Below are 23,323 nucleotides of genomic sequence, written 5' to 3'. Positions count from 1 at the left end.
CTCCCACCAGAGCCTCTGGGAGGCCCAATCGCAGGCAGCTCTTTCTTCTGTGTCTTGGACCAACACTAAACTTTGGCGTCCAAAGACACACACACACACACACACACACACACACACACACACACTCACTCACAAACTAGCTCGGGACGGATGTGAGGACTACATCTCCAGAATGACCTCATCCCCTCTGGCCTGGCCACAACTCACGGCTGACCACCCAGAAGGGAAAATTTGACTCCGGGGCCGGGACCTGAGGACGACCAATCGGAAGAGAAGAGGCGGGGCCATTTGGGCTAACCTAAAGGCCCAAGAGCCCTCTGGTGGCGGCCGAAAGCAGGGAGGAATGCACCGGGTAGTTCCGTGGAGGCTGGGTTCTCTACGAGAAGAAAATACAAAGGTAGCTAGCGAGGCCACTGTGACCCGGGAGCGGAAGATCAGAGTCCTTGTCCGCAGAAAAGTGTAGTGAGATGCAAATTCTCGAGTTCCTGCGAGATCCAATGAGTACGCGTGTTGGGGTAGAGCGCAGAAATCTGAATTTTCAAGATTCTCGCAAAACAATTCTTCCTCCAAAGAGAGGTCTGAGAATCACTGATACAGTTCATAACAGACATAAGGCTGTCCCCAGCCGCTCCGGTTACTCTAGGGCTGACGGGAGAGAAGGCCTGACTAGGATCTAGAACTGGAGCACGCCCCACCCAGTCCCCGGGAATCTGGAGTCGCTTAAGACCGGAAATGGGATCGCTTCCAAAAGCGGCCTCAGGCCGAGGGGAGACCAAGGAAACTCCCAGCCTCTCCCGCGTCGGCATCCTTAGGGGCCGAGATCTTTAGGCGAGTGGCGTGTAGCCTGCCGGGGGTTGTAGTCCGCAGCGCGGCCGCGCGCCTGCGCCCTGGGCAGCTGCCCCCGGTGAGCCTGGGAGAGCCGTGGGCGCTGAGGCGGTGAGTCCCGGAGCGGTCAGAGGGCGTGGCCGTCCCTGGGGCGCGGGCGCGGGCGCGGGCAGCGGGGCTCCCTTCCCGCTCGGGCCGCGCTAACCGGCCGCGTGCAGCCCCGGTCCGGGTGCGGGCACGGGAAGGAGCGACGGGCGGCGGGCCCCTGTCCGGCCCGGGTCCCCGCCGCCGCTCCCTGCGACCCGGCCGGGCCTTGCCGGGCTTCTGCAAGGCGGGGAGCGCCCCTCCGGGCGGCGGGACATCCTCCCCGGGGAGCACGCTCGGGCCGCGCCGCGGCCACCCGATTTTGAGCCGGCTTTTAGGCTTGTCCCCCTACCCTTTGCCCGAGTGCCCTCTCTTTACACCCTTCTTCATCCACGGGCCCTGTGGGCCGGCTTCATTCAGGAGGCTTGGAGGAGAAGCCATCCCCCCCGGGGTGGAGTGAAGTTTTCATCCGGAAGGGCCGACGGGGGGAAAGCCGGAGGGGTCAAGTCCCTGGTCGGCGTGGTGGAAGGCTGGGGACCGTCCGCGGAGGGCTGCCCAGCTGTGAGGCTGGAGCGCATTCAAGGCGGGTCCATAGCCCAAACGAGCACGGTCCCTGGATGCCCTCCAGCGACGGTTAGGTGCCTTGGCGGGGTGGGGTGGGAGGAAATAGAAGCTTCCTAGGAAATGAGCTTTCCTGAGCGCTTCCTCTGTGCCAGCCAGGCACGCTGCTGTTGCTTTCCCTGCGCTGGGATCCGCCTCGGGAACTTCTATGAAAGAGATGCCGTGATTATCTCGTGTTAGCTGCAGAAGCCCTGGGCGTCAGGGGCTCAGAGCTAGCATGTTATCACGAGATGGGTGTGCCGCCGAAGCCCAGGCTGCCATCAAGATAGCGGTACTATGGGGGCAGTGTCCATCTGGGATGACTGGGTGGGATCATGAGTGTATTTCTCCTCGTCCCGCCACTCCAAGGAAGAGGGCAGGTCCATGAGGCGTCCTGGCAGATGCAGACAGAGCGGAGCCACAGCACACGGGGCGGTGGGGGGTGGGGGTGGGCACCGGTGTTGAGACCTGTGGGGACATGTACGTGGCGGCCTCTGTGACCTCAGAGGCTGCACTCAGAGAACATGTGGATGTTTGGGACGTGAGCAGTGCAGGAGTCTGTAGATTCCAGCCTCCTCCCCACTTCCCTCTGGTGTTTACTGTGTGACTTGGGACAAAGCTATTCCGTCCTCCTCAGGCTCACCTCAGTCCCCTCATCTGTATTCACAGGGCACAGTACCGGAGCCCACCTCCTAACGTTGGGTGAGAGCTAAATGAACGAATGCACGTGGGAGGCTTAGAGCAGTAGCTGGCACAAGGCGTGATGAATGTGACAGATGTTCTTGGTTATTAATGTAGGCCCGATTCCTGCTGGCTTGCCCTGTTGCCATGTGTTTTGCTCATGAGAAAGTCACTTAGAATGCTGTTTCAGGATGAGGGTCACGGTGATGTTGTCTGAACTACACATAACCTCCGGTGGAGCGGAATGAGGGACTGATTGGTGGTTTGCTGTCTTTGCAAGGCATGGCCCTAGCTAGGATGCCCATGGTTGAAGGTGACTAAGGGTTACTCAAAGGTAGATGGACTTTCATGGTTCTTCACCATTGTAAGTATTGCTCCTCCATTTCTTCTGTGGCCTAGCTGCATTCAGAAACACAAGACTTTTGAAATTAGGCTGGGAGTGGCTTTAAAGGCCACTAAATCTGTAGGGGTTCATTGGGTCCATGGAAGTCTAGAGCAGAGCTGTCCAATAGAACTTTCTGCAAAGATGTCTCATTTTTAAAATTTTTATTGGGGTGTAGTCGATTAACCATGTTGTTTTAGTTTCATGTGTACAGCAAGGTGAATATGTTATACGTATACATATATGCACTCTTTCTTTAGATTCTTTTCCCATATAGACCATTACAGAGTACTGAGTAGAGTTCTGTGCTATACAGTATGTCCTTATTACTTATCTATTTTATTTATAGTAGTGTGTATGTGTCATTCCCAATATTCCAGTTTATCCCTCCCCCACCCCTTACCCCCCGGTAACCATAAGTTTATTTTCTACATCTGTAACTGTATTTCTGTTTTGTCCATAGTTCATTTGTAGCCTTTTTTTAGATTCCACATATAAGCGATATCATATATTTGTCTTTGTCTGACTTACTTCACTAAGTATGACAACCTCTAAGTCCATCAATGTTGCTGCAAATGGCATTATTTCATCCTTTTTATAGCTGAGTAATATTCCATTGTATATATGTACCACAGAAAGATGTCTCTTGAGCACTTGAAATGTGGCTAGTATGAATGAGAAATTGAATTTTTAGTTTTAATTAATTTAAACTTCCACATGGGACTATTTTATTTTTACTGAGGTGTAGTTAATTTACAGTGTATTAGTTTCAAATATACATCAAAGTGGTTCAGATATATATGTATTGGGTCGGCCAAAAAGTTTGTTCGGTTTTAAGTGAAAATAAAAGACACATTTTTCATTTTCACGAGAAACCTTATGGAACAACGTATTCACTAACCAAACAAACTTTTTGGCCAACCCAATATGTACGTATATGTGTGTGTGTGTATATATATATATATAGATAGATATAGATATAGATATAGATATACATACACACATATATGTATATATATGTTCTTTTTCAGATTCTTTTTCCATTTTAGGTTATTATAAGATATTGAGTATAGTTCCCTGTGGTGTACAGTAGGTCCTTGTTGTTTACTTATTTTATGTATAGTAGTGTGTATCTGTTAATCCCAAACTCCTAATTTATCTCTCCCCCGACCCACGTGGGACTATTGAATACCATATTGGATAGCACAGTTCTAGAGAATCTATGGATGGTCTTGAAGATTTTGTAAACTTTTTGAAATTGAATGCAGAATTTGCTGTGATGTGTATCTTTCTAGAAATTGTCCATGACTTTCACCAGATTCTCAAAATCCCCTAAAAGTTTATAATCTCCTTCTTTAGGACTTTGGAGAAAAGTAAGCAAGTTAAGGGAGGTAAGTCTGCCCTCTGGTAACCACTGCTGTTTCTCCTTTCTCATTTTGTCCCGTCCTCAGCTTGTAGGTGGCTCTGTCCGGAGGACAACACAAAGAAAGAATTTGGAATCTGCCACTTCGGGACCCAGATAAATTGTACAGTGCTGGAAGGTGGCGATGGCTGTGGCCCTGGGTTGTGCAATCCAGGCCTCCTTGAATCAGGGCTCAGTGTTTCAAGAGTATGATACCGACTGTGAGGTCTTCCGCCAGCGCTTCCGGCAGTTCCAGTACAAAGAAGCAGCTGGGCCTCATGAAGCTTTCAACAAACTCTGGGAGCTCTGCTGTCAATGGCTGAAGCCAAAGATGCGTTCTAAGGAGCAGATCTTGGAGCTGCTGGTGTTGGAGCAATTCCTAACGATTCTGCCCACAGAGATAGAAACCTGGGTGAGGGAACATTGCCCGGAGAACAGAGAAAGAGTTGTGTCACTGATAGAAGACTTACAGAGAGAACTTGAGATACCAGAGCAGCAGGTGAGAAAAGAGGTTGGGATCTTGGGAATTAGACCAAAAGAAGTAGCAGAGGCAGCTGGGACTGGATCAGACATTCTGTCTGGTCCCTCAAGATTTCCCTGCAGGGCTTTCCATTTTTTCATTCTGCTGGAATTGGCATATGTTTCAGTGATTCTTAACTCTTAAACCCAACTCCACTTCTATAACAGATATTTGGTAATGTCCCCTTTACTGTGCTAAAATGAGATTTATAGGTAATATAACGTCCTTACATACACCAAATTAGAAAAAAAATCAATATAATAAGTGCTCTATGAGCCAAATATTGGACAAAGCCTGTTTTTATACAACCCATGAGCTAGTAATGGTTATTACCTTTTTGAAGAGTGGTTTAAACAAAAGAAGAGACAACAGACCAATTCTACCCACAAAGCCTAGAATATTTACTGTCTGTCTCTTTACAAGAAAATTTTGTCAACCCTGAGTCAAGTAGAGTCTAGAAGGAATATAAAGGAAAAGGAATGTGATTTCTTATGAACTAATAAGCATGTGAGTGTGCACATATTTGGGCTTGACTGCACCAAAACTTCAGGAGGTTGTCATTTGCTTGAATCTATGCACGGATACACTGGGATGGCGGCAGGCAGAACTTCTGACTGATGTGATACAACTCAAAGACTGTGAGCAGTGTTGCTGTTGGTCATATGATTTCTCAAAGTGGCAGACAACTCTTGGTCAGTCCAAACAATAAGTAGTATAGTCTTCATTTGATTTCCAAAGTAATGCTTTCCTAGAGCAAACAAGTCATGCTAAAATACGCAAAAATATTTTGTGTTTGTGTGACCAACAGGGTGAGGTCCTTGACAGGTTCTTTTTACCTACATGAATGTTTGAGGGGACATTCCTATATTGTTTGGGAGGTGGAACAATTCTGCCCTGTGAATTATTGGGTTGGCCAAAAAGTTCGTTCTGGTTTTTCCATAAGATGTTACAGCAAAACCCGAACGAACGTTTTGGTCAGCCAAATATATCGACTCCCACCTCTGGCTTGTTACATTCTGATAGCAACCACCTGCCATCATAGGCAAAATGCCGCATGGGGGCAGTGGCGCTGGCCTCTGTTCAGAACCATCGAGTGAAAGCCATAGCTGAGCACGGGCAGAATCTTTGGGAGAAAAAGTGTTTGTTGGTGTGTTGATGGGGTCAACTCTCCTTGGAGTCATCCAAGGTTCCCTGTCCCCCTAGGATAGAATGAATTTATGGTTTCCCTTCCTTTCTCCATCTTCTTAGTTTAGCTTACCGTATAGATTTTATCTTTGTATGGTCTAGTCGTGCACCACACAGAACAGTAGCAACTAGCCAGGTGTGGCTCTTGAGCACTTGCAATGTGGCTAGTCCATATCGAGATGTGCTGTAAATATAACATGCACAGCACATTCCAGAAACTTAGTATGAAACAAAAGTCAGTGTAATATCTCATAACAGTTGTTTATATTGATTACATTCTGAAATTATGATATTTTAAATATATTGGGTTAAATACTGTGTGTTATTAAGATCAACTTTACCTATTTCATTTTTTGTTTCATATGGCTGCCGGTACATATAAAGGGACATGGGTGGCTTGCATTATATTGCTATTGGGCAGGGCTGGTCTGGACTTCAGTGACGGTTCTGGCATTTCCCCCAGCTCGATAGGCAGGAAATGCTCTTGGAAGAACTGGCACCAGTGGGAATGGCACACATACCGCCAAACATCCACCTGGAGTCACCCCCACTCCAAGTAATGGGACCTGCCCCGGAGGTCCCTGTGGCAGAGGCGTGGATCCCACAGGCAGGGCCGCAGGAGCTGAGCTTCGGTGCTGCTGGGGAAGGCCAGCCCTTTCTGGACCCTGGTAAGGCAAGGGTTTTATTTCCTTTCTTTGGTTTCCATTTTGAGAGCTTAAGAGCTCTCCAGGGTTGAGGTTGCTTAGAATACTGATTACCTGATGGAAACAGGCCACTCTGATCAAGAGTAGGAGGAGGAGGGACTTCCCTGGTGGTCCAGTGGTTAAGACTTTGCCTTCCAAATGCAGAGTGTGGGTTTGATCCCTGGGCAGGGAGCTAAGATCCCACCGGCCTGCGGACAAAAAAACCAAAACATAAAACAGAAGCAACATTGTAACAAATGAAGTAAAGACTTTAAAAATGGTCCACATCAAAAAAAAAATCAAAAAATAAAAAAGAGTAGAAGGAGGAAATATCTCTCTGGGAATAGCTGGGCACAAAGCACCTTCGCTCGAATGGGACTGAAAATCCCTTAAGCTAATGACCCTGCTCAGGAAGCCTATTTTTCTCTTTTCAATTTTTTTTTTATTGTGGTAAAACACCCACAACCTAAGATTTGCCACCTTAACCATTTATATGTGTACAGTTCAGTGGTATTGTGGTATTAAATACATTTACAATTTTATGGAGCCATTACCAATATCCATCTCCATAACTATTTTCATCTTGTAAAACTGAAACTCTATACCTATTTAAACAATAACTCCCCATTTTTACCTTCCACCACCGCCCCCCACCCCCCGCCCCCGGCAACCACCATTCACCTTTCTGTTTCAATGAATTTGACTACTCTGTGTACCTCATATAAATGAAATCATACAGTATTTATCATTTTGTGACTGGCTTATTTCACTTAGCATAATGTCCTCAGGGTTCAGAATTTCCATCCTTTTAATGGCTGAATAATAATCCTTTGTATGTATATATCACATTTAGCTTATCCATTTTCCATAAATGTATACTTGGGTTGCTTCTACATCTTAGCTATTGTGAATAATGCTTCTGTAAACATGGGTGTAAAAATATCTGTTTGAGACCCTGCTTTTACTTCTTTTGGGTATATAACCAGAAGTGAAATTGCTGGATCATATGGCATTTCTAGTTTTAATTTTTTGTTGTTGTTTTGTTTTGTTTTGTTTTGTTTTGCGGTACGCGGGCCTCTCACTGTTGTGGCCTCTCCCATTGCGGAGCACAGGCTCCGGACGCGCAGGCTCAGCGGCCATGGCTCACGGGCCCAGCCGCTCCGCGGCATGTGGGATCTTCCCGGACCAGGGCACGAACCCGTGTCCCCTGCATCGGCAGGCAGACTCTCAACCACTGCCCCACCAGGGAAGCCCTCTAGTTTTAATTTGTTGAGGCACTTCCGTTCTGTATTCCACAGAGACTGTACCATTTTACATTCCCGCCAACTGTGCACAAGGTTTCCAATTTCTCCACATCTTCACCAACACCTGTTATATTTTTTTGATCGTAGCATCCCTAATAGGTTTGAGGTGGTATCTCGTTGTAGTTTTGATTTGCATTTCCCAAATGATTAGTGATGTTGAACATCTTTTCATGTGCTTATTAACCATTTGTAAATCTTCCTTGGAGAATATCTAATCAGGTCTTTTGCACATTTTTGATTTTTCTTTGATGTTGTTGAATTTTAGAGTTCTCTATATATGCTGGATATCCATCCTTTATCAGATATATGATTTGCAAATATTTTCCCCATTCAGTGGATTGCCACCCTGGGGTCTCTAGTACACAAGACAGAAAATCAGTCCCAGGCACCCTGGAGCTTCAGCTCCTATGGATGATTCAGATATGAAAATAGGACTGTAAAATGATGTATTGGAGGGAGTAGGATGCTATGGGAGCTCATAGGATTGCCACCTAACCAGCTTTTGGTGGAGAGGGAAGGCACCCTTGAGGAAGGGGGATCTGGGTAGACCCCTGCAAGATGAATTGGAGTAAGCCTGCTGAGTGGTGGAAGTGGGGAGGGGAGAGGGCTTTGGACAGAATGGGCAGCCTATGCAAAGGCTCAGAGGGGTAGAGAGCATGGCATATTTGAAGACTTCCTGCTACAGTGTGAGGGCGCAGAGGAGAAGCAGAGGAGCCAGAGCTGCACTGAAGAGGCTGGAGAGAGAAGCAGGGTCCTGGATCTTGAAGAACTTTGTCAGCCTTGTTGAGAAGATATGCTTTATTACCAGGGCAGTGGGGAACCGCTGGATGTTCTTAAGTATGGCAGGGATATACACAGATTTGCATTTAGAAGGTCACTCTGGCTACGATAAGAGAGGGAAGACTAGAAACAGCTATCCTGCAATCATCCACCTTAGAGAGGATGATTTTCTGGACTAAGATTGTGTCGGTGGTGGTAGAGAGAAAAAGACCAATTGGAAAGGTAGGTAGGAAGTAGAAATTATGGGACTTGGTGATTGACTGGGTGTTGGATGAGGAAGAAAAAGAGGTTAAGGATGGTATCCAGGATTCTGGCCAGTGAACTGGGAAGATTGATAATATTATTCACTGACACAGAGAACAGAAAAAGAGGATCAGATTTGGTGGGTCAACGTGAGTTTAGATTTGACCATGTTGACCATGTGGAGTTTGAGGTGTTTGTGGGTCTCTAGAATATTTTAAAATAAAGGTGACAAAAAAGAAAAACCGACAACTCCATATGTATGTGTATTATGGTCAAAGCAGAACTATATAATACTGTCATTTACGTTCCAATCTTTACATTACCTATAGTTTATAGTCTGTTTTAAAGTTCTAAAAAATCTGTAATTTTGTATGTATGCCAGTAACAAGTCGTAAAACTTAGCTAGAAATATTTAATGATAAATGTTTTTGCACATGCACTCTCATTCCCCATATTAATTTGCTCCTCTTAGCAACAGTCCCAGGTACAAAGATCACAGATGATGCCGAACAGCAATGTTGCTCTTGATTGTAATACTTTACTCTTTAAAGCACGGGAATGTCCAGTGCATTCAACAAGGAAGAGATAGAATGAATTAAACAAGTAAAATGTACCAATTTGGAAGAGAGGAAACTACCCCTTTTTCATCACTGTTAAAGTGATATATTATGCTTTGCAGAATGATGCAAGACTTATGTTCCATAATTTAAAGGTTGCTTATACTTTTACTGGTTTTTTTTAAATGAAAACATCTTCGGTATATTACATGAAGCACATCATATTGTAGGCTGAGTGAAAAGCACAGGATGCTGGCAGAATAGAAGAAATTTCAAAGTAATGGAAGAGGTCAGTTGATTTTATATTAAAGTTTGGAATGTATTCCCTGTTAGCAAAACATTAAGTTTTTGGGTATATATAAAATGGGAAAAAAATATATGTATATACACACATATATTCACCTAATGATATTCATTTAATGTGAATACAGAGGGGGGTGGGAAGAGAGAATAAGAGAGAAAGAGGGAAAAGAACTTAAGTAGAAAATATAAAGACATCTAAGAAATACATAAGCTTTAAAAAATCCCTGATTTGAATTCAAGCCAGACACACCAGATGTTAGATAGGCAAAAATATTAGAATGTCTGCAATAAGAAGGAAAATATGTGCTGGTCCTAAAAATATAAAGTATACCATGCTTATCTTTGAAAGTCTGGAGTTCAAAATTAGTACACCAAATTTGGAACAATTTTCATTTGCCAAAGCCTCAGATTTTTAAAATTTAACTGCATGAGCTTACACTAGGAAATTGTATGCAGAATGTCAAAGGTCACATCTTTTTGGTGATGCAGGATATGAGAGATGAAAATTTAAAGTAAAATGTAGGGCAAAAAATGCTGTCCGCAAAGCAACAAAAGAGTCTTGTAACTTAAATTTCTTCAGATTATTCTATTATACTAAATGATGTATCATTAGCTAATATCCAGCCCTAACAATAGTGATGATATTTCTTGGTACAGTGGAGACTTTATGACACAATGTTTGAAAATGGGGCTTAATGAAGTCATTCCCTGAGCCTGGGATGGGGGGAACGTTCATCAATCAAGCACCTTCTTTGTTAACCTCAAGTTGCTTTTTCCCTCTTTGTATTAGATAGCTTTTGCTGAATAACAAATTACCCCCCAAAATTTAGTAGCTTAAAAGAAAAAGCACTTATCACTTCACAGTTTCTGAGAGTCAGGAATTTGGGAGTGGTTGACAGGGTGTTTCTGGCTCAGAGCTGCTCATGTAGTTGCTGTCAAGGTGTCAGCAGGGGCTGGCAGGAGACCTCAGTTCCCTGCTAAGCGGTCTTCTCCATAGGCTGCCTGAGTGTCCTCACAACATGGCAGCAGATTTCCCCCAGAGCAAACGAATCAAGAGAAAGCAAGGGGGATGCCACAATGTTTTTGATGAACTAGTCACACACCATCACTTCTACCATATTCTATTCATTAGAAGAGAGTCACTAAATCCAACCCGCACTTACGGGGAAGAAAATTAGACTCCACTACTTGAAGGGAAAAATATCAAAGAATTTGGAGCTATATTTTAAAACAACTATGCACCTATGCTTCCCTGTCCCTACTAGCCTTTTACTTTATACTTCAGTTTTTTTAGGTCAGAAAGTAGTTTTTAAATTGACGTATAGTTGATTTACAATATTGTATTAGTTTCAGGTGTACAACATAGTGATTCAGTATTTTTATAGACTATACTCCATTTAAAGTTATTATAAAATATTGGCTATATTCTCTGTGCTGTACATTATATCCTTGTATCTTTTTTTTCTCTTTCTGCAGTCAATTTTTCTTGAGTAAATTTCTTCAGTTAATTAGGTTAAATAAAATATACCCATGATGAGTCTCTTGGCTATAAACATGAGGTGAGTTTAACATCCTGGACAACACATTATCATCACTTGGAAACTAAGGTTCTAGACTATAGTCTAAAAGATGGAAGCAATGGTTGAATTTAAGGTAATAGGCTTTGGTTTCTATTTGTAGAACCCTCTTATTTTATACCAACTGACTAGCAATTGATGTTTCTTCTATTGCTGTAAAACCACTCATCCAATGGTAATAGTAGCTACACAGACTAGTCTGCATTGAGGGTGCAGAGAAGAGCCCCCTGACAGAAGTAGAAATTAGAGCCTGCTTTCTGACTGCCATTCAACATTGATTCAATGCCCTGGAGCCAAGCTATAAAATACACAGTGAGCAGCATCCTTGTGTAGATGCAGGTGTCGATAGGATAAATTTCTAGAAGTGGGGTTGATTGGTTAATGAGTATTTAAAACTTTAATAGATATTGTCAAATTGTCCTCCAAAATTGTTGTACCAATTTATTCTCCCACTACAGCATATGAGAGTGCCAAATTCTCCTTGCCTTCACTTATTCTGTATCATCAAAGTGTTTGATCTTTGCTGTATAAAAGTCATAACTGTTATCACCATGTTAGCAGATAGAAGGAGGGCTGATATCTGTGAAAACCTTTTCAGTAAACGTCCAATTCATTCAGCATCTGTGATGGTATTCTATGGAGTGTGTAAGAGTAGAGGATAGGAACTAATGTCAGAAGGGTGGAAGATGGGTCAAGGAATGGTCAGTGGCCTCCGCTGACATGGGTCATGAGCATAGGTTGGGAAATGCAAACTGGCTACAGTGTCAGGAGCAGGGCTCTGAGAGTCCAGGAAGTGGAGGCTGAGTACACCAGAGGCACAAGGATCTGCATGTTATGTAGGATGTAGGACGGCAAGGTGAGTGGGGGGCGAGGTTGGTAGATAATTAAGAAGTTCATCCAAGAAGAAGCTCAAGCATGAGCACATGTTCTCTGTATCCAGAGATGGTGTAAGGTGCAAAGTTAGGTTATTGAGATTTTTCTTCCTTTCTATAGGCATTCATAGCTATAGATTTCCCTCTAAGCACTGGTTTTACAGTCCTAAGTTTTCATTTTCATTTCGTTTCCATTTACCTCAAAATACTTCTAATGTCCCTTTTGATTTCTTCTTTGACTGATTGGTTACTTAGGAGTATGTTGTTCAATTTTGAAATATTTGTGAAGTTCCCAGTTTTCTTTCTGTTATTTATTTATAATTTCATTCCATTTTGGTGGGAGAATATACTTTGTAATTGTGATCCTTTAACATTTTAAATACATTTTTATTCATTTATTTATTTTTATTTTGGGGCTGCATTGGGTCTTCTTTGCTGCGTGCAGGCTTTCTCTAGTTGTGGGGGCAACTCGTCATTGCGGTGTGTGGACTTATTGCGGTGGCTTCTCTTGTTGGGGAGCATGGGCTCTAGGTGCATGGGCTTCAGTAATTGTGGCACGTGGGCTTCAGTAGTTGTGGCACGCAGGTTCTAGAGCACAGGCTCAGTAGTTGCGGCACACGGGCTTAGTTGCTCCGCGGCATGTGTGGTCTTCTTGGACCAGGGCTTGAACCCGTGTCCCCTGCATTGGCAGGCAGATTCTTAACCACTGTGCCACCAAAGATGTCCCCTTTAACATTTTTGAACATTTGTTTTATGGTATAGTATCTCAACTGTCCTGTAGAATTTTCTCTGTGCACTTGAGAAGCATGTATATTCTGCTGTTGTTGGTTGGAGTGTTCTATAAATGTCTGTGATGTTTAGTTGGTTTATGGTAATTTTTAAGTCTTCTGTTTTTGATCGTCTGCCTAAATTTCCTATCCAATAGTGCAAGGAGATATTGAAGTCTCCAACTATTACTATTCAATTGCCTGTTTCTTTTACTATTTCTGTCCATTTTTTCCTCATGTATTTTGGTATTCTGTTATTAAGTGCATGTATGGTTATAATTGTTACATCTTCCTGATGGATTGATTCTTTTATCATTATAAAATGATTCTCTTTATCTCTAATAACTTTTTTGTTTTAATGTCTTTTTTTTTTTTTTTTTTTTTTTTTTTTGCGGTACACAGGCCTCTCACTGTTGTGGCCTCTCCTATTGCGGAGCACAGGCTGTGGACGCACAGGCTCAGTGGCCATGGCTCACGGGCCTAGCCGCTCCACGGCATGTGGGATCTTCCTGGACAGGGGCACGAACCCGTGTCCCCTGCCTAGGCAGGCAGACTCTCAACCACTGCGCCACCAGGGAAGCCCTTAATGTCTATTTTGTCTGATATTAATATAGTCATTCTAGCTGTCTTATAGTTACTACTTGCATGATGTATCTTTTTCCATTCTTTTACATTCAATCTATTTGTATCTTTGAATCTGAAGTGTGTGTCTCCTTAGACAGCATATAGTTTATATATAAATATAGTTTATATTTAAAAAAAAATCCAGCCTGACAATCTCTGCCTTTTGATCGAGTTGTTTAATTCATACCATTTAATCTTATTTTTGACATGGTTAGATTTATATCTGCTATTTTACTTTTTGTTCTTGTATGTGTCTCATATCTTTTTTGCTCCTCTATCCCTCACTCACTGCTTTATTTGACACTAAGTAAATATTTTGAATGTAACATTTATGTACTTTAATGAATTTTCACTATTTTAAAAGTTATTTCCTTAGTGGTTACTCTAGGATTTACTATGTACATCTTAACTTATCATAATCAGCTTCAGATTTATACTAACAATGTCAGTAAGCTATAGAAATATTTCTTCTATGTAACTCTATTCCCTTTTTCCCCTTTTGGGGTGTTACTATCATACGTATTATATCAAAAATGTTACAAACTCAACAGTATCTTGTTATAGTTATTACTTTATATAATTTTAAAACTTTTAAAGGAGCTGGGAGAAGAAAGGAAAGCAAATATATGTTATAGCTTTTGTTATATTAACATTATTTATCATTTCTGATTTTCTTCATTTTCCTGTGGATTCAAGTTACTAAGTGGAGTCATTTCTTTAGCCCAGTACAGCTTTCTCCTACCCACTTCATTTGTGCTGTTATTGGCAAATATAATACATTTCTATATGTTGTTTGCCCAACAATATACTACATACATACTGTTTTATATAATTGCTTTTAAAATCTTTTAAGACAAGAAACAGAAATTTGTATTTGTACTATCTTTTATAATTAAATAATTACCCTTACTTGTGCCCTTTGTTTTTCCACGTGGATTCAGGTACTGTTCGGGATCACTTGCTTTCAGACTAAGGAACTTCCTTTAGTGTTTCGTGTTAGGCAAGTCTGCTACCAATGGATTCTCATCAGTTTTTGTTTATCAGAAATGTTATTTCATATTCATTTTTGAGAGATAGCATTTCCAGATATAAGATTCTTGGTTGACAGTTTTTATTTTTCTTTGAACACTTTGAATATATTATCCCACTGTCTTCTGGCCTCTGTTGTTTCTGATGAGAACTCAGCTTTAATCTTGCTAGGGTTCCCTTGTAAGTGGCAAGTCATTTTTCATTTGCTGTCTTTCAAGGTTTTTTCATCTTATTTGGCTTTTAGGATTTTTACTCTGATATGTCTGTTTGTAGATCTCTTTGTAGTTATTGTACATGGAATTTGTTGAGCTTCCTAGGTGTGTATATTGATATTTTTAAATACATTTGGGGAGTTTGGGGCCATTATTTCTTTGAATATTTTTTCTGCTCCTTTCTTTCACTCCTCTTCTTCTGGTTCTCTCATTGATATCTGTTGGTGCACTTAATGGTGCCCCACTTTTCTCTGAGACTCCATTCATGTTTCTTCATTCTTTTCTGCCTCTGTTCTTTTCATAGCATAACCTCTATTGATCTGTCTTCGAGTTCAGCAATTCTTCTGACAGTTCAGATGTACTCTTGAGCCACTGTAGTGAATTTTTCATTTCAGTCATTGTACTTTTCAACTCCAGAATTACCACTTGATTCTGTTGTCAAACCCAAGTTTTTGTGCCTGGCACACAGTGAGGCCAAACAAACAGAAATGTCGGAGTTTGGAGCAAAGAAAGGTTTATTGCAGGGCCAAGCAAGGAGAACAGGTGGCTTGTACCTAAAAGACCTGAACTCCCTGATGGGTTTCAGGGAAGAGTTTTTAAAGACAGCATTTGGAGTGAGGGCTGCAGGGTGCATGACTTTCTTCTGATTGGTTGGTAGTGAGGTAGCAGAGTGATGTTTCAGGAATCTCAGTCATCAACTTTCTCACCAGTCTGGGGTCTCAGAAGGTAGTTACCATCCTCCACCTGGGTGGGGAACTTTAGCTCCTGCAGAACAACTCAAAGATATGTATCAGATTAGTTTATACACACACACACACACACACACACACACGTATATCTCCCTTGAGGACGAGCTAGGACTCTGTTTATTGAACTATTGTTTCTTGACTGCTTTTCCTTTGTTTCTGCATTCCCTCACTTCCCTAATTAGTAACTGCTTGAATTTGCTCTTTGGAAGTCAGGGAAGACCTAAGAGACTAAAAGCCATTTTCTACAAAAAAGAAATGGAGGACACAGAGAGTCCTGCTTGGTTTCAATCCCCCCTTTGCATTGATACTTCTCAATCCTGAGGGGAACAGGTGCCAGACAAGAAAGGGAATAAAATTTTAGATAGAGAGGTTAATCATAAACTCAGCAGAGGAACTCAGTTTTAGGGGGACTCTGTTTCAATTATTTTTGAAAATTCTATCTATTTATCGATATTTTAAAATTTAATTATTTATTTATTTTGGGGCCCCGTTGGGTCTTCATTGCTGCACACAGGCTTTCTCTAGTTGCAGTGAGCAGGGCCTACTCTTTGTTGCGGTGTGCAGGCTTCTCATTGCACTGGCTTCTCTTGTTGCAGAGCATGGGCTCTAGGCACGCAGGCTTCAGTAGTTGTGGCACACGGGCTCAGTAGTTTTGGTGCACGGGCTCTAGAGCACAGGCTCAGTAGTTGTGGCGCACGGGCTTAGTTGCTCTACAGCATGTGGGATCTTCCTGGACCAGGGCTTGAACCCATGTCCCCTGCATTGGCAGGCAGATTCTTAACTACTGCGTCACCAGGGAAGTCCCTATTTATCAATATTCTCTCTTTGATGTGATGTAATGTCATCATAATTTACTGTACTTCTTTAATCATGGTTTCCTTTAGTCCTTGAAACGTATTCATAATGGCTACTTTGAAATCTGTTAAATTACATATCTAGTCACTTTCATAGGCAGATTCTGTTGCCTGCTCTTTTTTAAATTTTTTTCCAGTGTAGGGGTCATGCTTTCCTGTCCACATACATGTCTTGTTTTTTGTTGGAAACTGGACCTTTTAGCTTACATACTGTAGCATCTGTGTGTCCTTCTTCCCACTCTCCAGAGTTTATTTATTTGTTTGGTGAGTGGCTGGATTATTTTAGTGAACTCTAGTTCACCCTGCAATATTAAGCATTTGATATTGCCCTCGTGGAGCACAGCCTTGGGTGTGCACATAGTCACCCTGGAATGACAGTTTTTGCAGGGCTTTCTTTGGCTGTCTCTTGCCCTGACCAGCCCCAGCTATTAATTGCCAGCTAATTGCTCTATTGCATTCAACAATGCCCTGGAGCATAAATTGCTCTGTAGACTAATTCAGTCAAATTCAGACACCTTAGATGGGCTAGTTCCTGAGGTCAGTTTTTGAGATTTGTTCTGATCCCAGGAGGGCTCCTCCCAGCTGTCTCTTTCCCCAGTTCTCTTCTGCAAACTAGTCAGCCTACAGTTTAGTGTGTATATGCAATAAATCTATCACTCTTTCCAATTGCCTTTCATTACGTCCTCCACTCTTTTTGAGAGTATCCTCAGGCTTGAACATCTTCTCTCTCTCTTGGAAATGAAGTCAGTTCCTTTGAGACTTTAGGAGCTACTTCTTTTAAGGCCTGCTTGTCCTCCCAGGCCAAATCTCTGATGCATTGCTCTGGAGCTGGAGGTGGGGCCAATAATGTGCTTATCTCTGAATCACATTGCCACTTTAGGAGCTGAGCACTAAGTCTGAGCCTCAGGTCTTCTTGACTTGCCTCTCCAGGCAAGAAACCACTGCCTTACAATCACAGTTGCCTTACAAAACCACAACTGCCTTGCAAGGGCAATCAGGGCCCTAGTATTCTCAGCAATACTACACCCATGGTAGATAGATCCTCTATCCCACCAGTGGAGACTGGGTAGATGAAAGGAGCCCTCACCTCTCAGCCACAGTGGCCTGGAATTTAGACTCAACAGTAGATAGCTAAGGGTAGGGTGACAAATGCTGGGGTCCTGCCCCTCCCAGGAAGATATCCCTGTGAATGGGAGCTGGGAGAAAGAGTGCCCCAGGCTCTTGGCTATGCCAGTCTGGAGTGGAGCTGGGAGAGGGACTAAAGAGAACAGTTTTGGTTTAAATACGTAAGACTCTTGCTGTTCTCTGTAAATTGTAGAAGACTTTTTAAAATATTGGGCTGGCCAAGAAGTTCGTTCAGGTTCTTCTGTAACATCTTATAGAAAAACCCGAACGAACTTTTTGGCCAATCCCATAGATGTTTCCTAATTTTCTAGACTTTGAATGTTTCTTTGTTATTTTTAGTAATTTTCACCAGTTTCACTAGGAAATAGGTCTGCACAGCTCCTCATGGTATCGTGTTGGAAGTCTGTCCCCCTCCCTGCATTTAGATTATAAATTAGTGTTTCACACCTAGGCCTTTACTACTCTCTCTGCTTATTTCAAGTTTCAGTTTGCTCCTACTTTTATGTAATTGCAGCTTTCCTTTGATCTATGACCTCCATTTTTATTTGACCTCGGTCTCATTACCCTCTCATCCTATTCTTAGCTTTGAAACCCAAACAAAAGCAATATAGTGAATTTAAACAGAATTTTATTTGCAACGCATTTTTGTTTCTTAATCTTAAAAGGTCCTTTTTTCCATGAAAATATAAAATAAGGTATTTTAGTCCACTTCCTATGTTTTGATATGTTTTAAATTTTAAAATTTCATCAAATTAACTTGCTGATATTATTTTAATGATGCTAATATTTAAACATCATGCTGCATTTTGATCTCAGGTGAGCCACTTCCAACCCAAACTTGATGGCAGACCGGTTAACTTGGCCAGAGCAGAGGAAGGCGAGGAAGGGGTGTGGAGAGAGGATGGGAGTCAGCGTGGCTCTCCTCAGTGAGGAGAGGCTGGTAGCACACAGCAGAGCACTGAGTGTAGAAACTTCTCTGGTTGTCCTTAGCTTGACAGTGAGAAACACTCTTTGATGGTTACTTGGGTTAATTTCAAGAGGATCCACTTCTAGTCTTCAGCTGAAACAAGCATAAAGACTGCTTTTCTGGTTCCTATCCCAGTCAGTTTCCATTATAATTTGAAAATCTCAACTGAAATTATTCCAGTAAGCAGTTGTATAACTTCTGGCTTTACCTCTCTCTCTTTACGTAGTATTCAATATCAGCATTTCTCAGTTTTAACGTGCCAAAACTTTATGAAGATTTACTTCATATTTTGGCTCTAACCTAAATAAATCTATTATCAAAACAGATACAGTAGCAATGTATTGTATTGATTTCTGCACAGAATTGATTTACTCCCTTTCCATAGGTTAGAAGAGGAGAATAGCCTTGTTTTGTTCTTGTCTTAAAGAAAAAAAAGACTCTCGCAAGAGATTCCAGATGACATAATAGTAGTTGAGGAGGAAGTAGATATTAAGGGCCATATGTCCAAGATATCAGCCTGAACTCTGGAAAAATCTCTGATGACCTAAACTATTATGCTTCTCATCTTTCTTCTGGCCAGGATATCCAATACCAAAACTCGACGTGAGCTTTCCATTGGAGCATAGAGAAGAGGCATGGGTGAAGGAACTACAAGATTCCAAAGAAATTAAGCAATTACTCGATTCCAAGTTAGGTAAGTAATCATTCATTGATGACACAGAAGAAAGAAAAGAAAAAAAAAATCAACTTCGAACAAGGTAAAGAGTTTTGGATTCTATTGTACTTAAGCATGTCTCTATTTCTACAGGTGGTTTAATATAACTCTTCATTTCCTCTCATGTTCTTTTCAATGTGGGACACAGTGACATCTGCATTCTGTTTCTTCTCTCAGGTTTTGAGATTGGGATAGAAAATGAAGAAGCTACTTCCGAGAAACAGAAAAAAATGGAGAATATGTATCCATTTATTGTTACTTTAGAGGGCAATGCTCTTCATGGCCCCATTTTGCAAAAAGACTATGTGCAGTTAGAAAATCAATGGGAAACCCCCCCAGAGGATTTACAGAGAGATTTAACAAAACTTGTAGAGCATCAGAACCCCTCAGCAGGAGAGAAACCTGAGAGCTCCAACTTGGAAGAACCCCTCAACCCTAGACCCCATAAGAAAAAGAGTCCAGGAGACAAACCTCACCGATGTCCTCAGTGTGGGAAATGTTTTGCTCGGAAGTCACAGCTTACAGGGCACCAGAGAATTCACTCAGGAGAGGAACCTCATAAGTGCCCTGAATGTGGAAAAAGATTCCTTCGTAGTTCAGACCTTTACAGACACCAACGACTTCATACGGGGGAGAGACCCTATGAATGCACGGTGTGTAAAAAGCGATTCACTCGGCGGTCACACCTTATAGGGCACCAGAGAACCCATTCTGAAGAAGAAACATATAAATGCCTTGAGTGTGGGAAAAGCTTTTGTCATGGATCAAGTCTTAAAAGACATCTGAAAACTCATTCAGGTGAGAAACCTCATAGATGTCATAATTGTGGGAAAAGTTTTAGTAGGCTGACAGCTCTTACTTTGCACCAGAGAACTCACACTGAAGAGAGACCATTTAAATGTAATTACTGTGGGAAAAGCTTCAGACAGAGACCAAGCCTTGTTATTCATTTAAGAATTCATACAGGGGAGAAGCCATACAAGTGTAGTCATTGTTCTAAAAGCTTCAGACAGAGAGCAGGCCTTATTATGCACCAAGTCACTCACTTTAGAGGTCTTCTTTAAGGATTGTTAAAGGAAACAAGTCCTACAGGGATTGACAGTGACTCAAAAAACAAAATCTTAAACCTACAGCATCCTGTTGGTCTTGGAAGAATTTTTTTGTTTGAGCTTATAAGAACAGTGTTTTTTTTTCTACTTTAAAAACCCATCTTCCAAGTCATATGAATTCTAGAGTATCTATCTACTCTTGCAGTTTTCCTAGATTTGACTTATTCTGTCTCTACAAGTCTTATTTTTTTATTACATTGAAAAATTTTGTGAACCAAGCCAACCGTATCATAGCTGTACGCATAAAAATAATGGCAATCCTTTTCAGGGTAGGGTCAACATAATGGATAATCATGTTTGTCTGACATATCTATTATAGCAGCACCATAATTATTCTGCTGTCATTATTAAAGGTGATTATATTAGTTTAAAGCTTTATATGTGTCCCAAGCGGCAAGAAAGGAGACAGTGTATTTTATGAAATAATGAAAATATGAAATTTTCATGAAATATGAAAATAATGTGTTAGGAACACATGAATGAAGATGATTTCATTTGCCTGGTATGAACTGGGTTCTTTCCATTGAATATTTTATTTTTGAGGAAATTAGAATTTTAATCTTTACTTTTGAATTTTGCAAAGGTGGCTAGTCTGCTTAGTTGCGCAGCCTGGGGTGATGGCGCTTAGAGCTGAGTATTGATTTGATGATTTATTTTGTTCCCAGAATAAGTCAGCTCTTTGTGGAAGAACCCATTTGACAGTTGAAGCTATACAAGTGGAATCTAATTTAATTTAGATTGACTGAGGAACCCGTGTCCATTGCTTTTCACTCTCCTTTGCTATCCAGCTATGTATCTCTCAGTGCTTTTAAATTTTACCCGTCCTTTAATTCAGTGTCTCCCTAAGTGTGTGTCATAGAACACCTAGTTCTACAAGATAGTCTGCAAATAAGCTTGGGAGTCACTTCCTGCTGTTTCTGCTTTGTAGATTCACAGCGCACATCAGCATATAAGAATTCTGAGAGGTCCTCTGGTAAAGGCGGAAAAAGCACCTCTTTTGGCTCAGTGTTTTACAATCCTGTTTGAGCCCAGAACCCTTTTTCATGTATACCCAGTAATGACCCACAGAGCTAGTATTCTGCAAATATTCTTTGGAACACACTGCCTTTAACAGATATTTCTATAGCTATCTGTATAGTCTGATTGTTCCTAAGCCTAGTTATCTCCAGTCGTCTCAAGGGTGTTATGAAAAGCTCTTTACACTTATATGTTTTTTTATGTAACACACACACACACATTATTTAAGGAGGTGAAGGTCACTAATTCAGATATTTATACGTTGCTCAGTGATTCACAGCCTCTTTGAATTTTACTTATAATCTCACACACACACATTGCTACTTATATAAATGTTCTCATATAATAGTGGTAATGACTCAAGTTCCTATAGCAAGGGAAGAACTCTCTTTGTCAGTTAAAGCTGTTAATACATGAAAGTATTCATTCAGCCTAGTTCCTTGTAAAATACAAGAAATAGGACATTCAAGTATTTCCCCTTTATGAGGATACCAGTCATCCTTTCCTTAAACTAGAATTACGGAAAGTGTATTTTTTTTTTCTATTCCATTGAAGTTCTTGGAAGTGATATTTAATATAAGCATTTTGGAGGTATCTACTATGTGCCTAACTAGTCCTGTTCTAGGCTTAATGAAAACTAGTAAAGAAATTAATTCATAAAGAGTTTATAATATCTTTAGTTAAACAAGAGTTGGGAAACAAATGGAGAGCAATGCAAGAGAGTTTGTAGTTAAGTGCCAAATCATATCAAGTGCTAGAGCCAGGATGTGTCTTTCATTTTTGTCATCTAGGTCCCAGTATGATGCTGCTATAAGTTTGGGGTTAAAATTGAGATCCCAGTAGCAATAAACATGGAACATGGGAGGAGTCTGAATGTAGAGGTGAATAATACCGAATGTAATGGCTTCTCTTTTCTCTCTTGTGGAATTGCATTCAAACCAGGACAGTGCCTTAGAATGGATGTGCCCAACTGCTCTGTATCTATGCAATATTTTAATAAAGTGGAAATGTATGTGCCCTTCCTGCTTCAATCACATTAACTAATTGTTTGAACAACTTAGAGATGCCTCCCTGAGCAGTGGCAACAAGCTCCACGATGGACTCCTCAGTTGGAATCACTTTACTCCCTGCAACCACGGTGCTGGGTTTATGTATCAGTTTTAGCATTTAATACAATCCATTTAGCTAGTAGTGTTAGTTGCAACCATGATATGAGCTGTATCATCTATATCATAAACACACATGACTGGATTTTACAGGGTAGAGAACATCTATTATTCATTTCTTTGTCATAGTGTCTTGTATATAATCAGCACTAATAAATATTTGTGGCATTGAATCAAGAATTATGTGAAATAGTCCTTGGAAACATATCATAGTTAAAACAGTATGTGGATGTGCCTAATTATACTTCTGAGCATTTCAAAAAGATAAGGACAAAATACAGTACGTACCTCCAAAGTATTACAAATGGCAAAACACAGTACCCACCTCTTAAGTACTATGAAGATTAAATGAAATATATTTTTTTCAGGCCTTACACAGTGTACACTTTCAATAAATATCTAGCATATCGTATCTTAAGTATTTGTTGTTTAATGATAAAAGCATTTAAGGCTATGGATTTTCCTCTAAATATGTCTTCAGTCACATTCCATACTTTTTTTTTTTTTTTTTTTTTGCGGTACGCGGGCCTCCACAGGCTCGGGACACGCAGGCTCAGCGGCCACGGCTCACGGGCCCGGCCGCTCCGCGGCACGTGGGATCTTCCTGGACCGGGGCACGAACCCACGTCCCCTGCATCGGCAGGCGGACTCTCAACCACTGCGCCACCAGGGAAGCCCACATTCCATACTTTTTATATATAATGCTTCTATTAGCCAGGATTCTCCAGAGAAACAGGTAGGATGGGTAGATCGATATATATATATATACACACACATACCTATACATATGTGTATGTATTTATATATATACACATATGCATATGTGTATGTATTTATATATATATGTATATAATTCAATTTATTATAGAACTTCACTCATACAGTTATGAAGATTGACACATCCCATAATCTGCCGTCCGCAAGCTGGGGGACCAGGAAAGCTGGTGGTGTAATTCAGTCCAGGTCCGAAGATGTAAGAACCAGGGGAGCC

General features: G+C 41.4%; 1 protein-coding gene across 1 annotated transcript; it reads left to right on the top strand.

Annotated features, from left to right (window-relative positions):
* Nucleotides 1–770: 770 nt before the first annotated feature.
* On the top strand, nucleotides 771–22,197 carry ZNF449 (zinc finger protein 449). The gene is made up of 5 exons (XM_059051390.2): nucleotides 771–936; nucleotides 4,024–4,473; nucleotides 6,143–6,347; nucleotides 18,906–19,019; nucleotides 19,218–22,197. Exons 2-5 carry the CDS (start codon nucleotides 4,120–4,122, stop codon nucleotides 20,102–20,104), a joined length of 1,560 nt encoding a protein of 519 aa, XP_058907373.1. The 5' UTR covers nucleotides 771–936; nucleotides 4,024–4,119; the 3' UTR covers nucleotides 20,105–22,197.
* The last annotated feature ends 1,126 nt before the right edge of the window (nucleotides 22,198–23,323 follow it).

This window comes from Kogia breviceps, chromosome X (genome assembly GCF_026419965.1).
Source record: "Kogia breviceps isolate mKogBre1 chromosome X, mKogBre1 haplotype 1, whole genome shotgun sequence".
Classification (NCBI taxonomy): Eukaryota; Metazoa; Chordata; class Mammalia; order Artiodactyla; family Physeteridae; genus Kogia; species Kogia breviceps.
The sequence above is the reverse complement of the archived record's forward strand: the minus strand, read 5'-3'. Positions and strand labels throughout refer to the sequence as shown.